Source organism: Motacilla alba, chromosome 4 (genome assembly GCF_015832195.1).
Source record: "Motacilla alba alba isolate MOTALB_02 chromosome 4, Motacilla_alba_V1.0_pri, whole genome shotgun sequence".
Lineage (NCBI taxonomy): Eukaryota > Metazoa > Chordata > Aves > Passeriformes > Motacillidae > Motacilla > Motacilla alba.
In genome coordinates this window covers 52,459,118-52,479,127 of record NC_052019.1, presented here as the reverse complement: position 1 = coordinate 52,479,127, position 20,010 = coordinate 52,459,118, and the positions used below count along the sequence as shown (strand labels likewise).

Here is a 20,010-nt window from a genome sequence, read left to right as displayed (position 1 = left end):
ACTTCAGTGCGCATCTGCACCACTGACATCTTCCAGAATGGAGTGGAACCATCCAATTTATTTGTAGTGACAACCAAACCATGCCAGGGAATTATTGGGAAGAATGGTAACGGGGTTGGGTCGAGCCATTTCAGAAGTGTTCTGAAACTGACTTCCAGTGCTGAGAACATTTTCAGGCGTGGTTTTATTAAGGTAGGAACTTAGCCTGAGCATATGGTAGGTGAATTTAGAGCTCAGTCCGTAGCGGTGTATTTAAAAGTGGCCAAATTGCCTTTCTGAAATACTGTATGTTGATAATATTATATAGTTAATGTTGTCACTTAGAGGAAACACGTTGCTTTGGTCAGTAAAATAGACCTCTTGAGGCTTTTTTCCAAGGGCTTAAGAAGTTTGTAATAAATAATATTTGCCTGTGAAATGTTTTCATTACAATGAATGTATGTGAGGAAGGTGGAGGGGTCTGGCCATCTATAAAGAGCTCCTGCACTACCAGTTAAGTAAGCAGCCCTACTTCAGCTTCAGAGGCTGAGATGTTTTACTTACAAAGTGAAACTTCTAATTTAGGAAGAATGTGGTTGTTGGTTTTTTTTTTTTTTTTCCCCCTTTCTAAATGTCTGTTGCTGTTTTGAGATGAACTGCAGTGAATTACTGTAATAATCATGTTACAGACCACCTAGACACTGTTAACAATGAACTTGATGAAATACCTTTTTTTTTTTTTTTTTTCTGCAGCAAGTAGAGTGAGTTGTGTCAGAGAATGCAAGAGTTTTTCTGTCACAGCTCAGTTAAAGTACCTCTGAACTATTAGGAAGGACTGTATAATCTGAATGTTCTCTGTATACCATCAAACTCTGAGTCACCATTTTCAAGAAACAATTGAGTCAAATTTTAAACTCTTAGGACTGTGAGTGGTAATATATTATTACAGTGCTTTTCATACTTTAGTGCAAAATTCTGTGTTTGAAAATATGGTAGTTTTGTGTGTTGAGCAGTGTCATAGCAACATGAAACCCACTGAAGTAACTGAAAATATTGTCTTTATTTGAAATTCAGAATTGCTATATTTCCAGTACATCTATAGCTTATGCCTAAACAATGTATCTCTTCCAGAGGGGAGGGTTGTTTTCCAAAAATACCGCTTATTTTCTCCTCACAGGAGAGCAGGGCATGGCTGCTGATAGCAGATTCTTCTCTCTGATGATGGGCAGTAAAAGACTGCTCCTGGGAGACAGTACTTCTTAAATTGGTCCTTTTTCAGGGCCAGGATGGGACCCACATAGAATGCCTGTCGAGGAATATGAGGAAGATGAAACTTGAGTGGGACTTATGAAGTGAATGTACAGAATATTCCTAAGGAATAATCCATCTTCTAGCCTGCAGGTGCTGGGTGGGGAAGAAAGAGAACCTTGTTGTTTCATCTTATGTAAATAATGTTCTTTGCTGGATACATAGATCTTATGCAAGTGTAGATTCCAATAGTTCTTTTATAAAACTTCAAAAGTGGTCTATGTTACGATACTTCAGTTTCATAAGTTGTTTTTTCTTTGCATGATTTATACCTGGGTCTTGTTTAAAGGCTATAAAACAGCAGTGGTTTAATATCCTTCAATCAAAAGCAACTTTACCATCCACCTCATATTTTTATTTTAAAGGATGCAAAATTCTTCACTCAAAGATGCTTCAGTGCATTTTAAAATTAAAACAGACTAATTTTTATTGTTTTATGGGTCTTGAAGAGCCTGAAGTTGTAGTTCCATTGGCCAACATGAGGATCTGTCCATGTGTGTGATCTCTGTGGTACCTTGCTTGATCTAACATGTTTTTTTTACTGCATATTACATAGCTTTCAAAATATAAAAATGAACCATTCATAAAAGATAGTTATAGTATCCTAATTTCCATATTTTTTAGTATGAAAGTGGGAATTGTTTGTCTTAGGAAATTGCAATAATCTGGTTTTGTCTGTGGATCCTGTGAAACCAAAGCTAAGAAAAATCTTAGGTGTGAAAATGTTATTTTTCCTTCCAAAGTAGGGCAGAATCAGTTTTGTGTTGCATAAAAATTCAAATGGAACAGAAAATTGGAACAATATTTTAAATGAATAATAATTGTGATTTTCTTCACTGCTTATGCTAGCATCTTTAATTGTACCGAGTTAATTTAGTATGACTTTCTTCATCATGGGAAAATGGTTAGATAACTTGTTCTGATATGAAGGGAAGATAGGTTGTATGCAGCAAAATAATGGTTTTTCATTGCCTTTAAAGTCCATCAAAATCTTTCTGTGTCCTTAATGGATTCTCACCCACATTTTACTGGTTTTTTGTTTCATGTTCTGCTTATATAGCTTTAGTAGTAACTAAACCTAAGAGTGAGTGCAGATTAATTAAATTCCATATTCCATTTAACACAATGGTATGTTCATCTTATGTCACTGGGCCAGCCCAGAAGGGAGTTTGGTTTTCTTTTTTTCAGTTTTCTTTTCTTTCTGAGTCCTAAGTCAAAGCGCATGGAAGACTGTGATTTGATTTAGCTCCTGAAAGTGCATGACAGATTCATTTTTTTATAAAGCTCAACTGAAATAAAGTAGACCTGTGGAAGTTTTGCCCATAGGGTATTTTCTTTTAAGAAAATTACTTTTTTTTGTAGGGCGTGAGCTAAAACATGATTTTAATTCCTGTAGAATATGGTCCTTTTATAAATGTGTATTTTATTGCTAGCACCATATGGCTACATATAGGTTATAAAGGCTGTTCATGCTAGCAGACTGTAAAAGCAAATGTATGTGTCTTTAAGCTCAGAGGAATTACCACCCCCAAATTATTAGTACTTTTTCATATTTTAGTGTTGACCTTTCTGTTTTCTCTCACAAGGAATCTATCCTTGAAGCTGTCGAAGGAGGTGGAGCAAGGAGAAGCCAGGTACCCTCGTGTCAGCCAGCTGGCTGGCAGCCCATCTGTGGAGTGGCCTTTCACTGGTCTGGAAGAAGGTGGAGGCATTGAGTCTCTGCCCTTCAGATTGATGCTCCAAGATTGCACGGCTGTCAAGACATTGCTTCTGAAAATGAAGAGGGTTCTTCAAGAGGTAATCACCCACTTATTTGTTAGATTAATGTATTTCAGCATTAATGAACTAAGCAGCAGAAAAGGGGTCAGTAAAGTTTATGGACTTAATGTCTCTTAATATGTCTTGAATACATGGAATTGATGCCGAAGTATAAATAGTCATGCCTCAACATGGTGAAGGTCAGAAAGTTTATACTTGAGCAGAATTTAAATGATCCTGCCATCATTGTATCCAGAGTGTAATGCTTTTTTTGAGCTTTTGCTATACAGGGGACAGGGGAGGCCAACTGCTTCTGGTTGAAATACATTTTATTGTTTTCTTCCAGCATTTTAGAATTTTTCAGTTGTCTTACTACAGTTGTTATCCATTATGAAGTCGCATGGAATTCATTTAGAGGAGAAATACAGAGGGGGGAAAAAATCTCTTTAAGTAACAGTACTAAAAGGTTGCCAGCTTGGGTTTGTAAATGATGGCTGAAAACAGGTTTTGTAGCTTATTTACTGGGTGGTTTCGAACAATTTCACGAGTTCTGGCTTGTCTTGTCCTGCTATGTTCTCCTGCTTCCCCTGTGGACTGCTGGGGTTGCTTTGAAAATTTTCTTCTCAGTTTGTCTTTAGAATTTTGGAGAAATAAAGTAATTTGATTTTTTAAAAATACTTTCCAGCTGTGGAGCCTTTACTCAGGAATACGCTGTGAACTTTCATCTTCATTGTTAGGAAAATGCAGTTTGCATTACCTTTTGATATACAAGAAGGTTTTGTTTGTTTGCTTTTATCTCTATAGTTCATAGAAACATGGAATAATTTTTGTTCAGAGGGCTCTCTGGAGGTCTACCTTCTCTACTCAAAGCAAGGCCAACTCAGGAGATGTTGCTCAGATCCTCGTCCACCTAAATTTTGGTACCTTTATGGGGTCTCCAAATCATCTCTGGGTAACCATGCCAATATGTGACTACATCATTGTTAACTTTTTTCATGAAGATGGAAACAGAATTTCTCCTGTTGAAGCTTCATATAATGAAGACTGAAAATAAACTGGGTGGTTTTTACTGCTCACTTCTTGGTCATCTGTACCTAAATTCAACTGTTGTCCTATCTGAAAAGATTTGTCAAGGGTTTAGCTGTGGTAGTTTGCAATTAGTTCTCCTAAACAGCATGGCTTTTGCTCATTGGCAAGCCCCAGGCTTTCCAGTTTCACTAGAAGCTTGATTTGTACTATATGGATCCTTAATGCACTTCTGAGTTACTGAATCCAGAATTGAAATCATTAGTTCTCCATTAGTTGCCTTTTTATATAAAGTATATAGAATATACTTTATATAGAGATTTTATATAATATCATTTATATATATTTATTTATATATATATATATATACTTTTTATATATTGTATATACTATATAATTTATATAATATACTTTATATAGAGAATATAGAGTGAATTTAAAGGATTTGTAACTTCATTTTATCTGGAAGTAAATAAGAATCATGATATTATATGTCATAGCAGTTTTAATATTCAAATATTGGCAGCATTCTCTGTTGCTTCTTGTATGAATAATTCTATAATGCTCAGAAAAGGTCATTTTTTTCATACAGTTCCATTAAACTCGTGTAAGAATTTACCGTTATTTTCTGTTTGGAAATATGTTGTACCTTTCAGTACTTCATCTTTAAAAACATTCACCAGGTGATCTCCACAAAAGGAGAATAAGGTACTTCGTGTGACACGCTGGAATTTCATGTCCACTTACTAATACCTCCTTATGTAACTCATTGATCTTATTTTTTCATCTTAATCATTCAGTCTTTTACTTATTTGTTCCTTTGTACTATATAATTTTGATCTCCCCAGCTGGCTGTAGCACAATGTGTCTGTAGTTTTCTTTTTGTCTTGCCCTATGAAATCAAAATGGACTTTTCCTAATCCTGGATGTCCATATGTGCTGTAATTTACCTTGAAAGAACCTGAGTAGCTGCTTTGAACAATCAAGGACATGTCCCTGAAATATGTTAGAAATTTATACTGAAATTAAACAACTCGATTATCTTCAAATATTCAGACATTTATATGTTTATGTCACTTTTAAATTAATAGTGAAAGATTGCAGGAAATTATAATCCCATAAAATTGAAATATTGTATAGAAGAATCTGATAAATAAGTCATCTGAGCATACTTAGCAGACAGTTTCCATGGAGAAGATCCCTTACTTCCATTGCAGCTGGATGTAATTTTTTCATCCAAGAATCACTTCTGCCCCAACCAATATTATAACTCAAACTCATACAGAACAAAAGATACAAAAGAAAAATTCTTTCCTTACTGTGGAATGCTCAGGCATTTTTAGATGTAGTAAAACATAGTCTCTGGCAGGCTTTTATTGAATTGAAATACTCTAAGATTGCAAGAGTGTAAAATAAGATTATATATTTATAAAAATAATATGTCACATGTTTTCATTCACTTCAAAAATATACAAAGCATACAGACTTCATGGGGAAAATAACATGGATTACCACAGAAAAAAAGTTGCTCTATTTCTGTTTTATGGCTGGTACTACCCATAGAAGAAGGAGTTACGATAGTGTATACCTCTTTATTGAAAAATAACATGCTAATTGAGTTAAAATATTAGCCCTGTTATTCAATGTAATCCTTCTTCTTAAGCACTGAGCGCTGCTTCTAAGGAATAATTTAATTATGATCTGCCAAAATGTAATACTAGCTAGTAAAATATGCTTTTTTTGCTGCAGTTGCTTGTAATTCAAGAATCTAAATGGAAAAACTGTGCACAATATATGCTGTACTGTGCTGCAGACTTACAGGCTTGTTATTAGTCTTATCTTGAAAAGGGAAATTGAAGACATGGCAGTAACTTTCAAGACTGAGAATATTATTTAGTAAAAGGCTAATGAATTAAGAGAATTAATTACCATTTTACTTTCAGTGAAAAAGCCTTGAAAATGTCTACTAGTAATTCTTTATGGGTTTGGCCATGCAAGGCTCATGAGGCAGATTGTTACCCAGGGTTTTGGGAAACCTCATTGAACAAAGCTGGATAGTCCGGAGGGCCCTGGCATGTGAGGAAACTCGGTCATTTTCCAATTGCTCTGGAAGATCTCTCTCAAGCTCGTCCGCAGCGTTTTCTCATGGATGTTCCATTTCTGACAGACAAATCCGTGGTAAATTGTGTAACCAGACCTGTGGGATGCATAATTTCATGAAAAAGTACTACCAGAGAAATAGCTGTATTACCCAGCATGGGCAGCTTGATAAAAGCCAATTCAGCACAGCGGACAGTGCAAGCTGTTTTGCAGCCTGTCCATGATTTTGTGGTTTCCTTTTTTTCTCCAGCTCTTAGGTGCTTATTTTGACTGTTTTTGGTTTTTTTATTTTCTCAAAGTCTTTCTAGTACTGACCTTTTTGTCAGTAATGACTCCTCTCATTTGAAAGAGAGAAGACAAGGCAATGGGAGTTGGATGGATGAAATTGGGAGCTTTATCCACTCGTAAGAAATTGATTCTTTACCTTCTGAGACAGGGCTCTCTGCTCTGAATATTTCTTCAATTATTCTGTTATATTTTTTCTCCCCCATTTTGAGGGGAAAGTATAGAACAATTGATGTTCTATACTTTCTATGTTTTATAATGTTTCTGGCAACTGATTGATGGTGTTTGGCCAATGAGCTTCTGAAAACTACATTGTAGCTTCTTTCTCACTCATTGCTGTTAGCGATAATGAATATATAACACCTCTTAACCAAGCAATATGTTGGCTTTCCTGTACTCTTCCACATGAGAAAGAAATTATTTCCATCAGGTAACTTTTTTTGTGGCTTGAGTTACATCTGGCTTAGGCAGTGTTGAAGTCTGGCTAATTGAGGAGGCATTTGAGGGCTTTGCCTTTTTTAAATTCTTTGGTCGAACACTTCAGGCAGAGACATATGAGCAAAACTTGTATGGCTTTGGCTTTGTGCCTAGCAAGAGAAGGTCTTTATGCTGAAATAAACAGAATGGAAATATACAGTTGTATTGGCTAGGAATCCATGTAGTCAGTGATAATGGGGTTTTGTTCAAACTTTAGTTGTTGAGCTTGTAGATTAACTTTATTGAGTGCTATAATAAAAAGAAAATCTTTAGGCTTGTAGAAATAAGGTCATATTTTCCATGTATTCATTATGAAATATATAGTTTATCAGCTGCATGATTCTACTTTTAGGTATTTTTAAGGGTCTGTCAGAAATAACCTTATTGGTCACTAATCCAGAAAACTAAGATATGTTGTCTATATGTTTATGTAATTTGGAATATAAATTATTCAGCCCATGTGTTGTTTTTTATTTTTTTCTTGTAACTCTGCGAAACACTATGCAGGCTATGGAGTTTTAGCTAATTGCCACAATTAGCAATAGGACTAGACTAAGTCACTTTGGACATATATTGCATACTGTGTTTTACTAATTAATCATTTATTTTACTGAGGGAAATTGCAGCTGCCTGTGGCTGTCATTAAAAGTTAATGTGTCCGATATAGTGTCTTTAGATTACACTTGAAAAAAAACCCCTCAAAAAAAAAAGAGAAATGTGGAAAATTATTTCAAAATTGCTGTGAGACAGGCCATTAGGGTTGCCTGAGATTAGTGGGGCAGAGGGATACCACTCAGGCTGCAATTAGTCTGTCAGATATCACTGGCTGCATTACTTCTCCCCATGCATCTTTCACCTCATCAGTAAAATTAGCATAATTATGGAGTCCCCTTTTATACTGCACTTGCAATCCGCTGATGGAAAGTACTGAGAGAAAGCTAATTGCTGTTTGCTAATTGCTGGTCAATATGGAATTGGCCTTAAACTATGGTTTTTAGAGACATTAAAGCATTTCCTTCAGTCCTCTGTGAAATATATTATATTTGCTAACGCTGTGTTAGCCATGCTAGGAACCAATTGCAAGTTGAATACACTGTGAAATACTGCAGGTTTTCTTGCTTTAAGTAACTTTGTCATTAACCACTGTAGCATTGCTGCTTTATTCAACAACTCTGCATCTAATGCAGTCCCTTTTATCAACTAATTCGTGCTGGAAATTGGTAGTTCCTTCATTTCATGGTATGTTGACACTGCATATACTTATAAATTTAATTAAATACTGATTAAAGTGTACTGGATTTAGTAATGGAATTCAAATTTATCATGTTAAATTGGCTTTTTCACTTGGAATTATACATCGGCATGCCCATGCCCGGCTGGTTGCAAAGACAGGCAGAACACCCCATTGTTGCACTTCACATGTTTTTTTTTTCTAGGAGTGTATCTCAGAGTAGTAGAGAATATTTGGAACAAGTGCATGTAATCAGGTATTCACTTTGGTAGTGAAGATGTTTTATTCTAAGATTAGCCATTATAAGGTATTTAATAACAATGAAAAAACCCAATGTCAGTTATTTAGCTATACACTTTGAAGGTACTGGAACAATTCTGTCCATTCCATGTGATGGCTCTTAAGCAGATCTGGCACCAAGCTGACAGGCTCGTAGATTCTGAGAGCCTTCTTCTAGCCCTGCCTGTAGAAGAGCATCACATTTGCTAACCTTCAAGCAATTGGGACCTCCCTTGTGAACCAGGATGGGGGTAAATGGTTGAAAATGGCTCAGTGAGCTCTTCCACCAGCTCCCTCAGTACCCTTGGGTGGATTCTGTCTGGCCCCATAGATGTGTGCATGTCTAGCAGGTTGCTGGCCGTGTCCCCTTGGATTATGGTGGCTTCATTGTGCTCCCTGCCCTTGTCTTCCAGCTCTGAGGACAATTGATCTTACTACTAAAGATGGATGCAAAAGCAGAATTAAGTTCCTTATTCTTTGTCGCTTTGTTGCCCCCGCATCCACTAAAGAACAGAGAGTCTCCTTAACCCTTCTTTTGTTGTTAATGTTTTTATAGAAACTTTTTTTGTTATTTTTTTATGGCAGTCGCCAAATTAAGTTCTAGTTGGGTTTCATCCCTTCTAATTTTCTCCTGCTGTAACCTCATGAAGTCTTTGTAGTCCTCCTGAGTTTCCTGCCTCTTCTTAGAAATATCTTCAATTCTCGTTTTTTTTCTGAAGTACCGATCAAAGCTTGCTGTTCAGCCATGCTGGTTTTCTTCCCTGCCAGCCTGTCTTTTGGCACTTGGGGATGGGCTGTTCCTGTGCCATTAAGATTTCTTTCTTGAAGTATGTCCAGCCTTCCTGGACTCCTTTTCTTATAGGGGTCACTTGATGCTCCTGGACTTTGTGTTCATTTGCTGGCACTCTTGGAGTACTGTAGAGTGTGAGTTTACAGGTTGGGATGGGCACACAGCTGAGCTCTAGGCCTCTGTGGAGTCATACTAATCCTGGCTCAATAAAAAGACCTTCTGAATTGGTTCAGTTATCAGTTTGTCATTGCCCATGCTCATGTTGAAGTTCTGTTGAAGGCTACATTTGGAATGTTTTTTGAGCCACACTTTGACATTATCAGTCTGAAATGAGTACACTTAATTTTTAATGCAGAAAGTGGAAAATTTCTCTGTTTCTGTTCTGTTTGTTCTGCCACTGGCTTAGTGGCTTAATCTTTGTAGATTACATGTGTTTATTTGCTACAGCCTCACTGAAACCAGATTGACCATGAAACAAGTTCTCTTCCACATATAGAGGTGGTGGTGATGGAAGTATCTACTCCATGTGTTCAGAAAGCAAGTGATGAGTTTTCTTATTTCTCCTGTGGTTGTCTGAGTGAAACATTTTCATAGGGTAGGGCATTATAGTCCAGGTCAGCACAAATTTGCATAGATTGTGCCCCAGCCTCCTCAACAAGCCAGGTCTTAGCAGCACCTTGGAAAGAGGCATTACAAATAGTAACCCTATTAATATGTATAATTGTCGCTACATCAGCAATTCTGTGCAATTGGCTGTGGTTAACCTGTGGCTGAACACCATAAAATTATAACTGTTGCAGAGCTGAAACCATTTTCTCATTTAGTACTTCGATGGTTTTGATCAGTTGCTGCAGGTCAGTCAGGTAAATCTCACCAGTGGAGCTGATCACACCAATTGCTTTTTGGCAAAAATTGGCAAATACCAAAAAGTTCATTGAAAAATAATGAGCAAGCGGTGGAAGAAATCCAGAATACCTACAAGAGTCTATAGAAGGAATTGATTGTACTAAGTATTAGGGTTTATGAGTAATTTGAGTTAAATGACAGTAGGTAGATGGAAAAATTTATGATAAAAATATGCGTAATCCTGACAGGTCCAACAAATTTTGCAATAAGTTACCCAGTTATCCAGGTTTTTTTTTTTAAGGAAAAACTGATTGAAAATAGGAGTGGGATGAAGATGAGCGCACAGCATCTAAGCTTCGTTACAATTGATTTATATCATATATATATGCAAATTTATTATTGTTATGAAAATACTAGATCATCAAACAGTTTTGTAATTTAAAAAGAGCATTTCACATGAGTTTTATAGGTAGTGCCATTACCTTCAAGTCCAATAGGTTAAAACCAAAAAGTATTGTCCTCATCTAAATAGCTTCTCAACTTCTGAAGCTGTACATTATATTCCTCCTATATATTAAGATTATTTCTTCTTCATGATAGGTTTCAGAGTTTTCCTGGCACTGCAAAATGACTGGTTCTATAGATGAAGCAGTAAAAATGGTAATATCCAGCTGTTGCTGTAAATTGCTGTAAGAAGAATAACAATTGCTGTAATTGCTGTTCAAGAAGAATAAAAGGTAACAGATAAAAATGCAGGTCTAATACTCTGGCAGTGGAGTGTCAACTGTATATGTAGTTACCCATTTCAATATTTGTGTTAATATATGACCGTAAGAATGATTATGCAGAATTTAAATTTGATCTCTTAATTATCTCTAATGCCATGATCATCCAGAATTTCTGAAACAGGAGAAAAGAGTCACAGGAGAAATTCTCACAGTTGGTAGCATAGCTGCATCCTGGCATAGCTCTCTGCTGCAGGTTTGTTTAATGTTTACTCTGCACACTGCATTCTATTACTTTGCAGCCCAGTTATCAGAACAGTGCTGATCATTTTTCTAGTGGGAGAAAGCAAATGTATGAGAAATGCTGATACAGCATGCTTGCAACTGAGCACGCTGATCTAGTAGATGTCATCTCTGCTCACTGCAGGGCAGTTGGACTGTCGGGATTTTATGGTTTTGACAGAAAATAATAGTGCTGATTTTGTGCAGTCTGGCTCCACTTGAATTCATGAAGATGAAGTGGTTTGGTTAAAGGCTTATGCAATGAATGCCAGGGACAGAAAAAGAGATTTTTTTTGAAAAGTATTTAGAAATTGCAGATCAGAGACATACCCTACACCTGATTATGTAATTGTCCAGAGCCACTTGGTAGGCGCATGTATGTCTCATGAGCATTTGTCAGCATTTATCAGCATTGGCATGGTGTATTTTAAGAAATATTGCATATGTCTGATAGTCTGTATTTCGCTCCATTATGTACCTTAATATTACAAATACAGCAGTTCTCTGCCTTGGATCAGAGCCTCAGCTGGGTGGGAAATAGCACAGCTGAATTTAATCCAGCTGGTACTTTGTGCCTTGTCAGAATGCTGCTCTCTTAATCTTTGTTTCTCCTTGCATATTTGTGTTCCTGGTGAGTTCCCTTTACAGAGACAATAATGATCCATGTGATGAAGAGCTCATGGATGTAACATGCAAAGTTGCTCATGCCTAGGAATTGCTTTTAAATCTAAATTGAAAACTCTCTACTGTTTTCCCTCCTGGATTTAACAAAAAGTACTGAAAAGTTGTCAGGTAAAAGCAATATCCTTATCTGCAAGCTGAAGAGGAAGATTCCTGTTTTAATCAACAGCTCTTGTGTCAAATCTCTGTGAAGATAATCAGAATAGGAACAAATATATGTTGAGAGATAACTGATGTTGCCCTGGCAGAAATTCAACATGTCATAAAGCAGCTAAGAAAGTTGTCAAACTGCATCCTTACACCTCTTTTAAGCAGGATAAATAGAATGAATGACTAGCCAAGGATCACTTACACCCTAGGAATTTTTTTTCTCTTATGTGGCATTATTTTTTCTGTCCCTTCTGGGCAAATCAGTATGATAGGGTTTTGGGAGGGCTTGGTTTTGTTTTTAAACTTTTTATTTTGCTTTATTATATGAAGAAAACAAATCTCTGGTCACAGCTACCAACTGCAACTGTGAAAATAGAGGAGCAGTTTCCATTACTTGCCATCCCATGCAAAAATCTCTTCTAAAGATTATTCTTCACATTTCATTTAAACTATGGTATAAAATTATATCAGTGGTGAAATAAGTTCTGAAATCTCCAGTGTACAGCCATGCCAGCCTTGCTCATCTGTATAAGACCTCTGCTGCTCATAAACTTCTTGTAGTAGCACAGAGAAAGAAGGCAGCATTTGGGTCAGTCCTTTTGCTGTGAAAATGAACATTTTTCTCACCAGTCCCTGAGCCCTTTTTGTTTTCCACCTCTACACTTCGTGATGCAGCTTTGGATCAGTTGGAGTCTTAAACTTGTACTCCTACCCTCATGCACATGGAACATTCTGTGGAACAACAATTGCTTTCAAAATTAAGACTGACAGGGTGCACATAGAGAGAGACAGTTTAGTGGGTCTGAATGCTTTGAAGCTAAAAGATTTAACTAAAATCATCAGTTAATAAGTGACCAAATCTCCCACATAAGCAGGGCCTTTCCTGATTTGCCTGTCAGAAAGAGGAAGGACTTTGTATTCCTTTTGTGCAGATTGCTTTTATTTTGAAGCAGAGATTAGCCTTTTTGGAGTAGTCAAATTGAACATTCAAGGTAGATTTTTAGATAACCCATGGTAGAAATATTGCTGGATCATACTGACTTTTGTAAAATTAATCAACTAGCATAAGTTTTGAGGTCCAGTTTTTAATTTCAGCAAAACTCTCTTTCAAAGTGAGAGAGAGTTGAGGCAGTGGAGAGCTCAGCCTTGATGTCAGTGAGCTCTGAACTCCCTGGATGAGTATGACAATGACATCAAAATGGATTCACACTCACAGATTCTGCTTGCACGTGGTTGTCATGGTAATTCACATTCTGGTGGGCCTGATTACCTTTTTTTCATTAGAATCGTGTGTGTGTGTCTGTGGGTAAAATGTGAGTACATATCTGTATAGTAATTATACATTTTTACAATAAATTACTTAGGAAGATACACGTGCTTTTGTAATGTATACATAACTCCACAGTTCTTACAGATATACCTAAAATGGGCCACTGTCTCTTGCTAGTGAAAATGATGGTTGCATTGAATTTGCGGCTAGAAGGTGAACTCATACCAAAAATCTGTTATGTCTTTTCCAAAAGAAAATATTTTTAAAATATGTTTCTTAGGCTGAACCTTCCTAACCTACGTCTTTCTGTCATTGCATTGTTCTTTCACAACTGATTTTTCTAATGAATATGAGCTTTTACTGTATTTCTTTTGACTTCTGTGATGAAGCTCTTTTTAAGTTGTGTCTGTCTTTATTAGGATGCCATTACGTTTTGACAATGCAAGTTTCATCATTATATTTTGTAGGCCACATTTTACCGTATGCTGTAGTTTGCTGATACAATACAATATTTGACTCTTGGTTTGTTTATTCATATAATTGATTTTTTTTTTCACAACTTAAGGATTTTTCTGATTATCTTGTGTTTATGGCATCTTTTTTCAGCTTCTTGAGCAATTTATTAGGATGATTTACTGGCTCAAAACATAATTTTTTACTATTTATATCCCAGCTTTTACAAAAGTATAATTACATAGTATTATTATTAGGATAAATTATTTTCTCACATTCTAGTCGTTTCAGGACTTGGATTATGTGCAGTTTAATTGGCTAGGATTAGTAAGAATTAGTATAAAATAGAATGCTAGTATTAGAATTAGAACAGACTATTCTTCTCATTATTTGATATTATTCAGTTTCCTTCCCTATATATTTGCAGCTGAATGCTTCAGAGGATCTTAGAGAAGCGTTTCTAAATATCTTGACAATATTGAAATAATAGAAAAAAAAATTAGTTTTGGATGAACTTTGGTCCTATATTATTGTCATTGCATAATGCTGTGTTCTCCACAGTGTTTAAATGAGTACTGTTTATAAGTGATTTTCAGAACTGTGGACAGACAAATGAAATGCAGTGTGGTCTTGCAGAGCCTACTTTTAAAAAATTGAGAATTTATTAGTTTGATACAGTGTTTTATGGAATATGTTTCAATCAGAGTTGGGAGAAGATGTAGTAGGGTGATAATTTCAAAGCCAGTGCTTACTTTTATTCGTGTAGGAATTAGTGTATAAATGATATATGGTGAGTCTTCAAGACCAAATTATTCTTGTGCTGACTTTTTTCATTTTTTAAAATTTCATTTAGTTTTGTCTGTGCCATGGTTGCAATGCAGAACTTCATTCCATTTTTTATGGAATACAGATGGGAATTAACCTTTTTGGACATGCTGGGAACTGCAAATACATGTTCTTATAGAACTGTTTCAATGTGTCAGAATAATAAAAAATCACATATCTTTAAACTACTATTTCATTCAGATCTTTTTGGGAAATGCAATACCAGCAGTGAGAACTTTGCTCCTGTGTGTCATTCAGAAAGGATTCTCTGTTCAAGTTACACCCAAGAAAACCTTCCTTCATTTTTTCCATCTTGGTTTTAATGTTAAATTGCAAATTCCTGCCATTATCTGGAATATATCTGTGAAAGGGAGAGGGAGCAAAGCACAGATGAAAAAATACGAACAGGAGAAAAGTGGTGAGAAAGGAACTAAATGTAGAGATGCTTCACTGGCTGGGGGATGGTTGTTTGAGCTAGTCTGGCACCCTGGCAGGCCTGCTTCTGTATTTGGTATTTGCTGAAGCAAGTAATTTATCCTGACAGTAACTTTGCCAGTACTGCAAGAATCCTATTTCACTAAGATTAGCACTTTCTCCCTTGTTTCTAAGGGAAAGTGTACTTAATTTCTTGTTTCTGGATCTTGTCATCTGTCTCTTCTGTGGTTTGTGTACACTCCAGCAAGTTTATAGGTGAACTCCAGAAGATCTGAACTCCAGAAAATGAAGCAGCTGAGCTCTTTAGCTTTCTTAAGGTGGTGGTTTGGTTTGATTTAGGTTTGGTTTTTTTTTTTGTGTTTTTTTTTTTGTGGGGGGGGTCGGGTTGGGGGTTTTGGGGAGTTTTTTGGGGTTTTTTTGGGGTTTTTTTTGTTTAGTTGGTTTGTTCTGGGGTTTTGTTTTTTGTTTTTGGTTTGTTGTTTTTTTTGGTGGAGCTAGGAGGTTAATACAGTTAGCTGTTGCAAGATTATGAGCTCCAACTGCATGGAAAAGCAAGAGGACTAAGGTTTGGGGGAGCCATTTATTCCAGATGGCTTTTGGAGCACTAACATAAAATATTCATGTACTGTCTGATGAAATCTTTCTGGCTTTGGCCCATGACATTTTTCAGGGCCTTCTTGCTCATCACCACTGTGGTAAGAAGTTCACTCAGGTGCTTTTGAAGAAAAAATAATAAATTGATGGAGTGAAAAGAGAGAGAGAGGAAACAAAGTGTTTATAATTGCATAATGTACAGCATTTGTTCTGACTTTAAAGGGTGCTGGTAGTGAGATTGTGAGACTTGTGTATTCCTACATTAGGGCTTAAGGCAAAGCTTTATTTAGAGAGGTTTCTGCCCAGCAAAAAGCATTGGTAGCTTGTAATACTGGCAGTTAGAGAAGATATTTTGTACCCTGGTAACCAGCAAAGCGGGAGCTTTTACCAAACCACTGTTCAGTTTCATACCATGATTAGCAAACTACAGCTGAAATTAAAATAATGAGATTAATTAAAAAAGAGCTAATTTTTTTAGAGTCAACTCAAGCACGAACTGTAGTTTGTGTGTTTTTCAGATTTTTATGCGGACTCATTTCAACAATTTTAATTTTGACTGAAAGCAACAAATCTGAAATCTGCAGTTTTTTTCAGTTCAAGTGCTGATCCTGCTTCAAGTCATGGTCTTGCTGCAGAAGTAATCAGATAATCACTAGCACAGTTTTTGCCATGAGTGCCTGAATTCCAGTTTCCTACTTTATTCCAGCGCACAGCAGCTCAGTTGCATCGCAGTGCAAAAAAATTGCCCTTCACAAAATACATGAAGTCAGTCTGGCAGCTGGAATTTAAAAGAACCTCTGCGCAGACACTCCTCATGCATTGACCATCTAGAAAGGCCCAGCCCGCATCAGCCATCCAAGCTGACATGAAAGAATTGGGGTGTCGCACGCATTGGGCGCTTGTAGGGACAAGACCTCCCACTTGTGCTTCTGTATGTAAAGCCAAATGCAGGCACCAAAACTAACTTCTGGAAACAGTGGCTTTTTCCTACACAGACTCCATCTATGTAGAAATGAACTTTTTTAAGCATATCCTTCGATGTCAGTAACATTGAATATTACTGTGGACTTAGGCTGGTGATTGTGATACTTCTGTTGCAGTAGAATAAAGAAAATGATGACAGTATCATTTTACAGGTACATTTAGAGTCTAGAGGGGAAGCCGTATGAGTAAAGGCTGAGGCTTGGTTTGTTCAGCCTAGGAGAAGATGAGTCTGGGGGGAAGATCTCATAATGGTGTACAGCTTCCTCATGAGGGGAAGCAGAGGGACAGGTACCGATCTCTTCACTCTTAAGACCCAAGGGAACAACATGAAGCGGGGACATGGGTAGTTTAGTTTGGATATCAGAAAAAGGTTCTTCACCTAGAGGGTAAAAAAGAAAAAAAAAGGCAAAAAAAAGTTAAAAAAAAGCACTGAAAACCTAGTTTAAATGTAGTATGCAGCACAGGTGTATCTTGATCTGTGCTAGGTTTACAACTCTGTTCTTCTGCATGCTAATGGGGAATTGTGCAGTCATCAGTTTTATTTTTAACGTCTGCCTATTGCAGTTGTTTTGTCTTTGACTAGGAAAGGAAAAGATCCTTGGCTGTGGAAATTAAAAAGCTTTGTTGTTATTGTAATTTGATTGATTACAGCACGGAAGAGTTATGGTATAGGTTGGTGCAGGCTAATTCTATTTACAAAACAAGTCTTTACCTGTAACTAGAATAAATATTGTCATGCTTTAATGTAACCTTAAGACTTTTTCAAGCCAAATCAATTTCAGAAGTTAGGTGTTTGAAGAGGTGCGTTCATGACTGCTTCACCTGTACCTCTGTTGGAACCCAGGACGTCTCTCTGACCTTCCTGGATGTTCCGGGCCCTGGACAGGGAGGTCGGATACCCTGGTATGCAGCCAGAGACCCCTGTGGCTTTGAACCTGACCCATGGAACAATTTACCGACCTTACACAAAGAATTACAAGTCACACAAGTTTAGATAACCCAGTAGAAATAATTACAGGGTTAAGAAAAAACTTTTAGGCTCTGTACATGGGGGTTTTGGGCTCTGTACATGGGGGTCTGGGTTTTGTACAGGAGGGTCAGGAGCTCCAAGATGAAAGGATTTGGGTGTGCCCTGCCCTTCTTCTTTCTTCTTCCTAACCTTCATGTTCTGGGTGATGTTGTCTTTCACAGATTGGTTTAGGGTAAAAAGTCACTGTCCAGCATAGGTGATAGGTATTGGGACAAAACTGTAAATATCAAATACGTAGCTTATAGTATAAAAGACAGCACCAGCCCCGGGGGAGGGCGGTGTGCCTCTGGCTGACCTGCTGAGTCGACCTCGGCAGTTCAGGAGAAAAATATTTTAGATAACATTCAATAAACAACCTTGAGACCAATGGCTGAAGACTCCCAAGTCTTTCTTTGACAGCGTGGGTTGGGAAAAAAGACTTTTCCACCTTTTGGGGTCACCCTGACCTGAGGGAGACCCTGACATACCTCCAGTGCACCATCGAATTCTAGATAGGAATTGGACCAAAGGCACTTCATGCCTGCTTTTGGAGAACAAGGATGATGCTGTTCTTGATCTGCATTTGTCATTCGTGTTTTAAGCATTTTTATTGTACTGTGAATGTTGCAAGATACCAGTATTTTCCTAGTTTCTTACTCCATCCAGGAGTTGATTAATTCATAGCAAATTTCTGCTGCTCTGTGTCATAGGCCTCTTGCTCTGTACATTCATATCACTTTTTGTAATATCCATCTTTCAGTGGCTATCTGATATATAAAAGGTCAGTTCAATAGGTGCCAATTGAGAAGATAATCCGAGTCTTTCCAGCTTCTTCTAAATAAATTTTACAGGGTTTGATGTGGAAAGGTAAGTGTTTGTTAAGGGGTTTTTTATCTATCCTCTAAAAGTGAATAGATTACTGTACAGTTACTATAGAATTTTGTAAGACCTGGAAAATCTTTTAACAACTTAGCATTTTCTGTGGAATCCTATACATTGACTTGGTGTTATCACCTTCATTTACAGGTTTTCACCCTTGTTAAAGGACAAATAATAAATCATTGAGGGCATGCAGTTCTCTGTTTAGGGCACATACATCCTTGTATTCCTATTAATGCCAAGTCCTGTGCAGTATTTATCATATTTAGATTTTGCAAGCCCTGGTGCTGAAATGTTTACATATTTCTGTTATACAAATTTAGTGTTGATGGCTTTCAGAAATGTAACGGAAGTGATTTTGAAGTGCATGCATTGGTATGTTTTTTTATATATATATATATATATATAGGCTTTTGGAAGTAGAAACAAGGTCATCTTAAGTTCCAGTAAAAGCAGGATGAAAGCTTGTGAATATATTCTGAATCAATATATAGTTTCAAAGGAAATCGTGTCCTTAGGCTCAGTCTTCAAGAATTTTAGTACCACCTGAAATATCTGCAGTTGTTATTTGTCTGTGTGCTGGTGGAGTTTTTGGGTTTTTTAGTAAATAAGGTGGCCTCATCAGATTATCAGAAGCAATAGACTGGGAAGAAAGGGCAAACACAGCTTTGGAAAGAAGGATGTAAGATTAATGGCATGCAGAGAAAAAGCTCCTCAGGACACCTGAGATTACCTCTGAACTATTTCTAGGTGGGAATAGATTTTTTTTTTAATGTGTTTGTGTAGAAAATGACAATTGTGTGTAGAAATTCCAAGAGGCATTTTCAAGTAGATAGTTTTACATGCTTAGCTGTTAAGCTGTGACCACTGTTAAATGCTTTCAGGGAGCAGAAGCAATTGTTTTATAAACAATGTATGAAATAGCAAGAATAATTCTGCATCTTTCTATTTCAAAACTTCTAGCAAATGGTTCTAGTAGACTTAGTTTTTCATTCTGAAAAATGTCATAGAAATCCAGGGGATTTTAATCTGGTGCTTTCTCATTCTCTAATATGGAATAGATTTTGCTCTACACCGAGGTTGCAGCACATGGATTGGGATAGCATTAGTCTTGCAACATTAGGAGCAGCTGCTAACTGCTGCTCTTAAAGGAAGCCAGAGGAAAAATGATGTTTTATTTCCTGCCTTGCTGTTCTTTCAGGCAAGATCAGGAAAGATATGGGAACTGGTACAGTTCTTCCAAGAGGGCATCTCATGTCCTTCCTTGTGCCTGCTCTGCTGCACTGACTGCAGCTCAGGACAACTAAAACTCTGTGTTCTGTGGAAGGATAGTTTCAACACCTCAGTGGCAGGAAGGGAGAATCCATTGGGCAGTCACCAATTAGACCAGATCAATTTCTGAGTAGGAGAAGTAAGGCTGGAGGAGGAGGCAGTTAATTCTTCTGTGGGGCTGAGAGCACACTGGCAAATTGTGACTTCCTTCTGCAGTTTCCGTGTGCCTAAAAACCTGCCTTTATTTTCGAATTAAGCAACGTTTTTTGGCATTCCGCGAACACGTATAGCAAGAAACGAGTTGTTGTTTTTGTAATTTACCTTTGAATGTGTGATATAGACATGCGTGTGTGTTTTACAGTGCCTCTGTGA

General features: G+C 37.0%; 1 protein-coding gene across 8 annotated transcripts in view; it reads left to right on the top strand.

Annotated features, from left to right (window-relative positions):
• Nucleotides 1-20,010, top strand: part of CCSER1 (coiled-coil serine rich protein 1) — a 615,878-nt gene that overhangs the window by 238,829 nt on the left and 357,039 nt on the right. For all 8 annotated transcript variants that reach the window (XM_038134232.1, XM_038134233.1, XM_038134236.1 and 5 more), the window contains one exon: nucleotides 2,874-3,084. In XM_038134232.1, coding sequence (XP_037990160.1) covers nucleotides 2,874-3,084 — 211 coding nt within the window. The remainder of the gene's footprint in view (nucleotides 1-2,873; nucleotides 3,085-20,010) is intronic.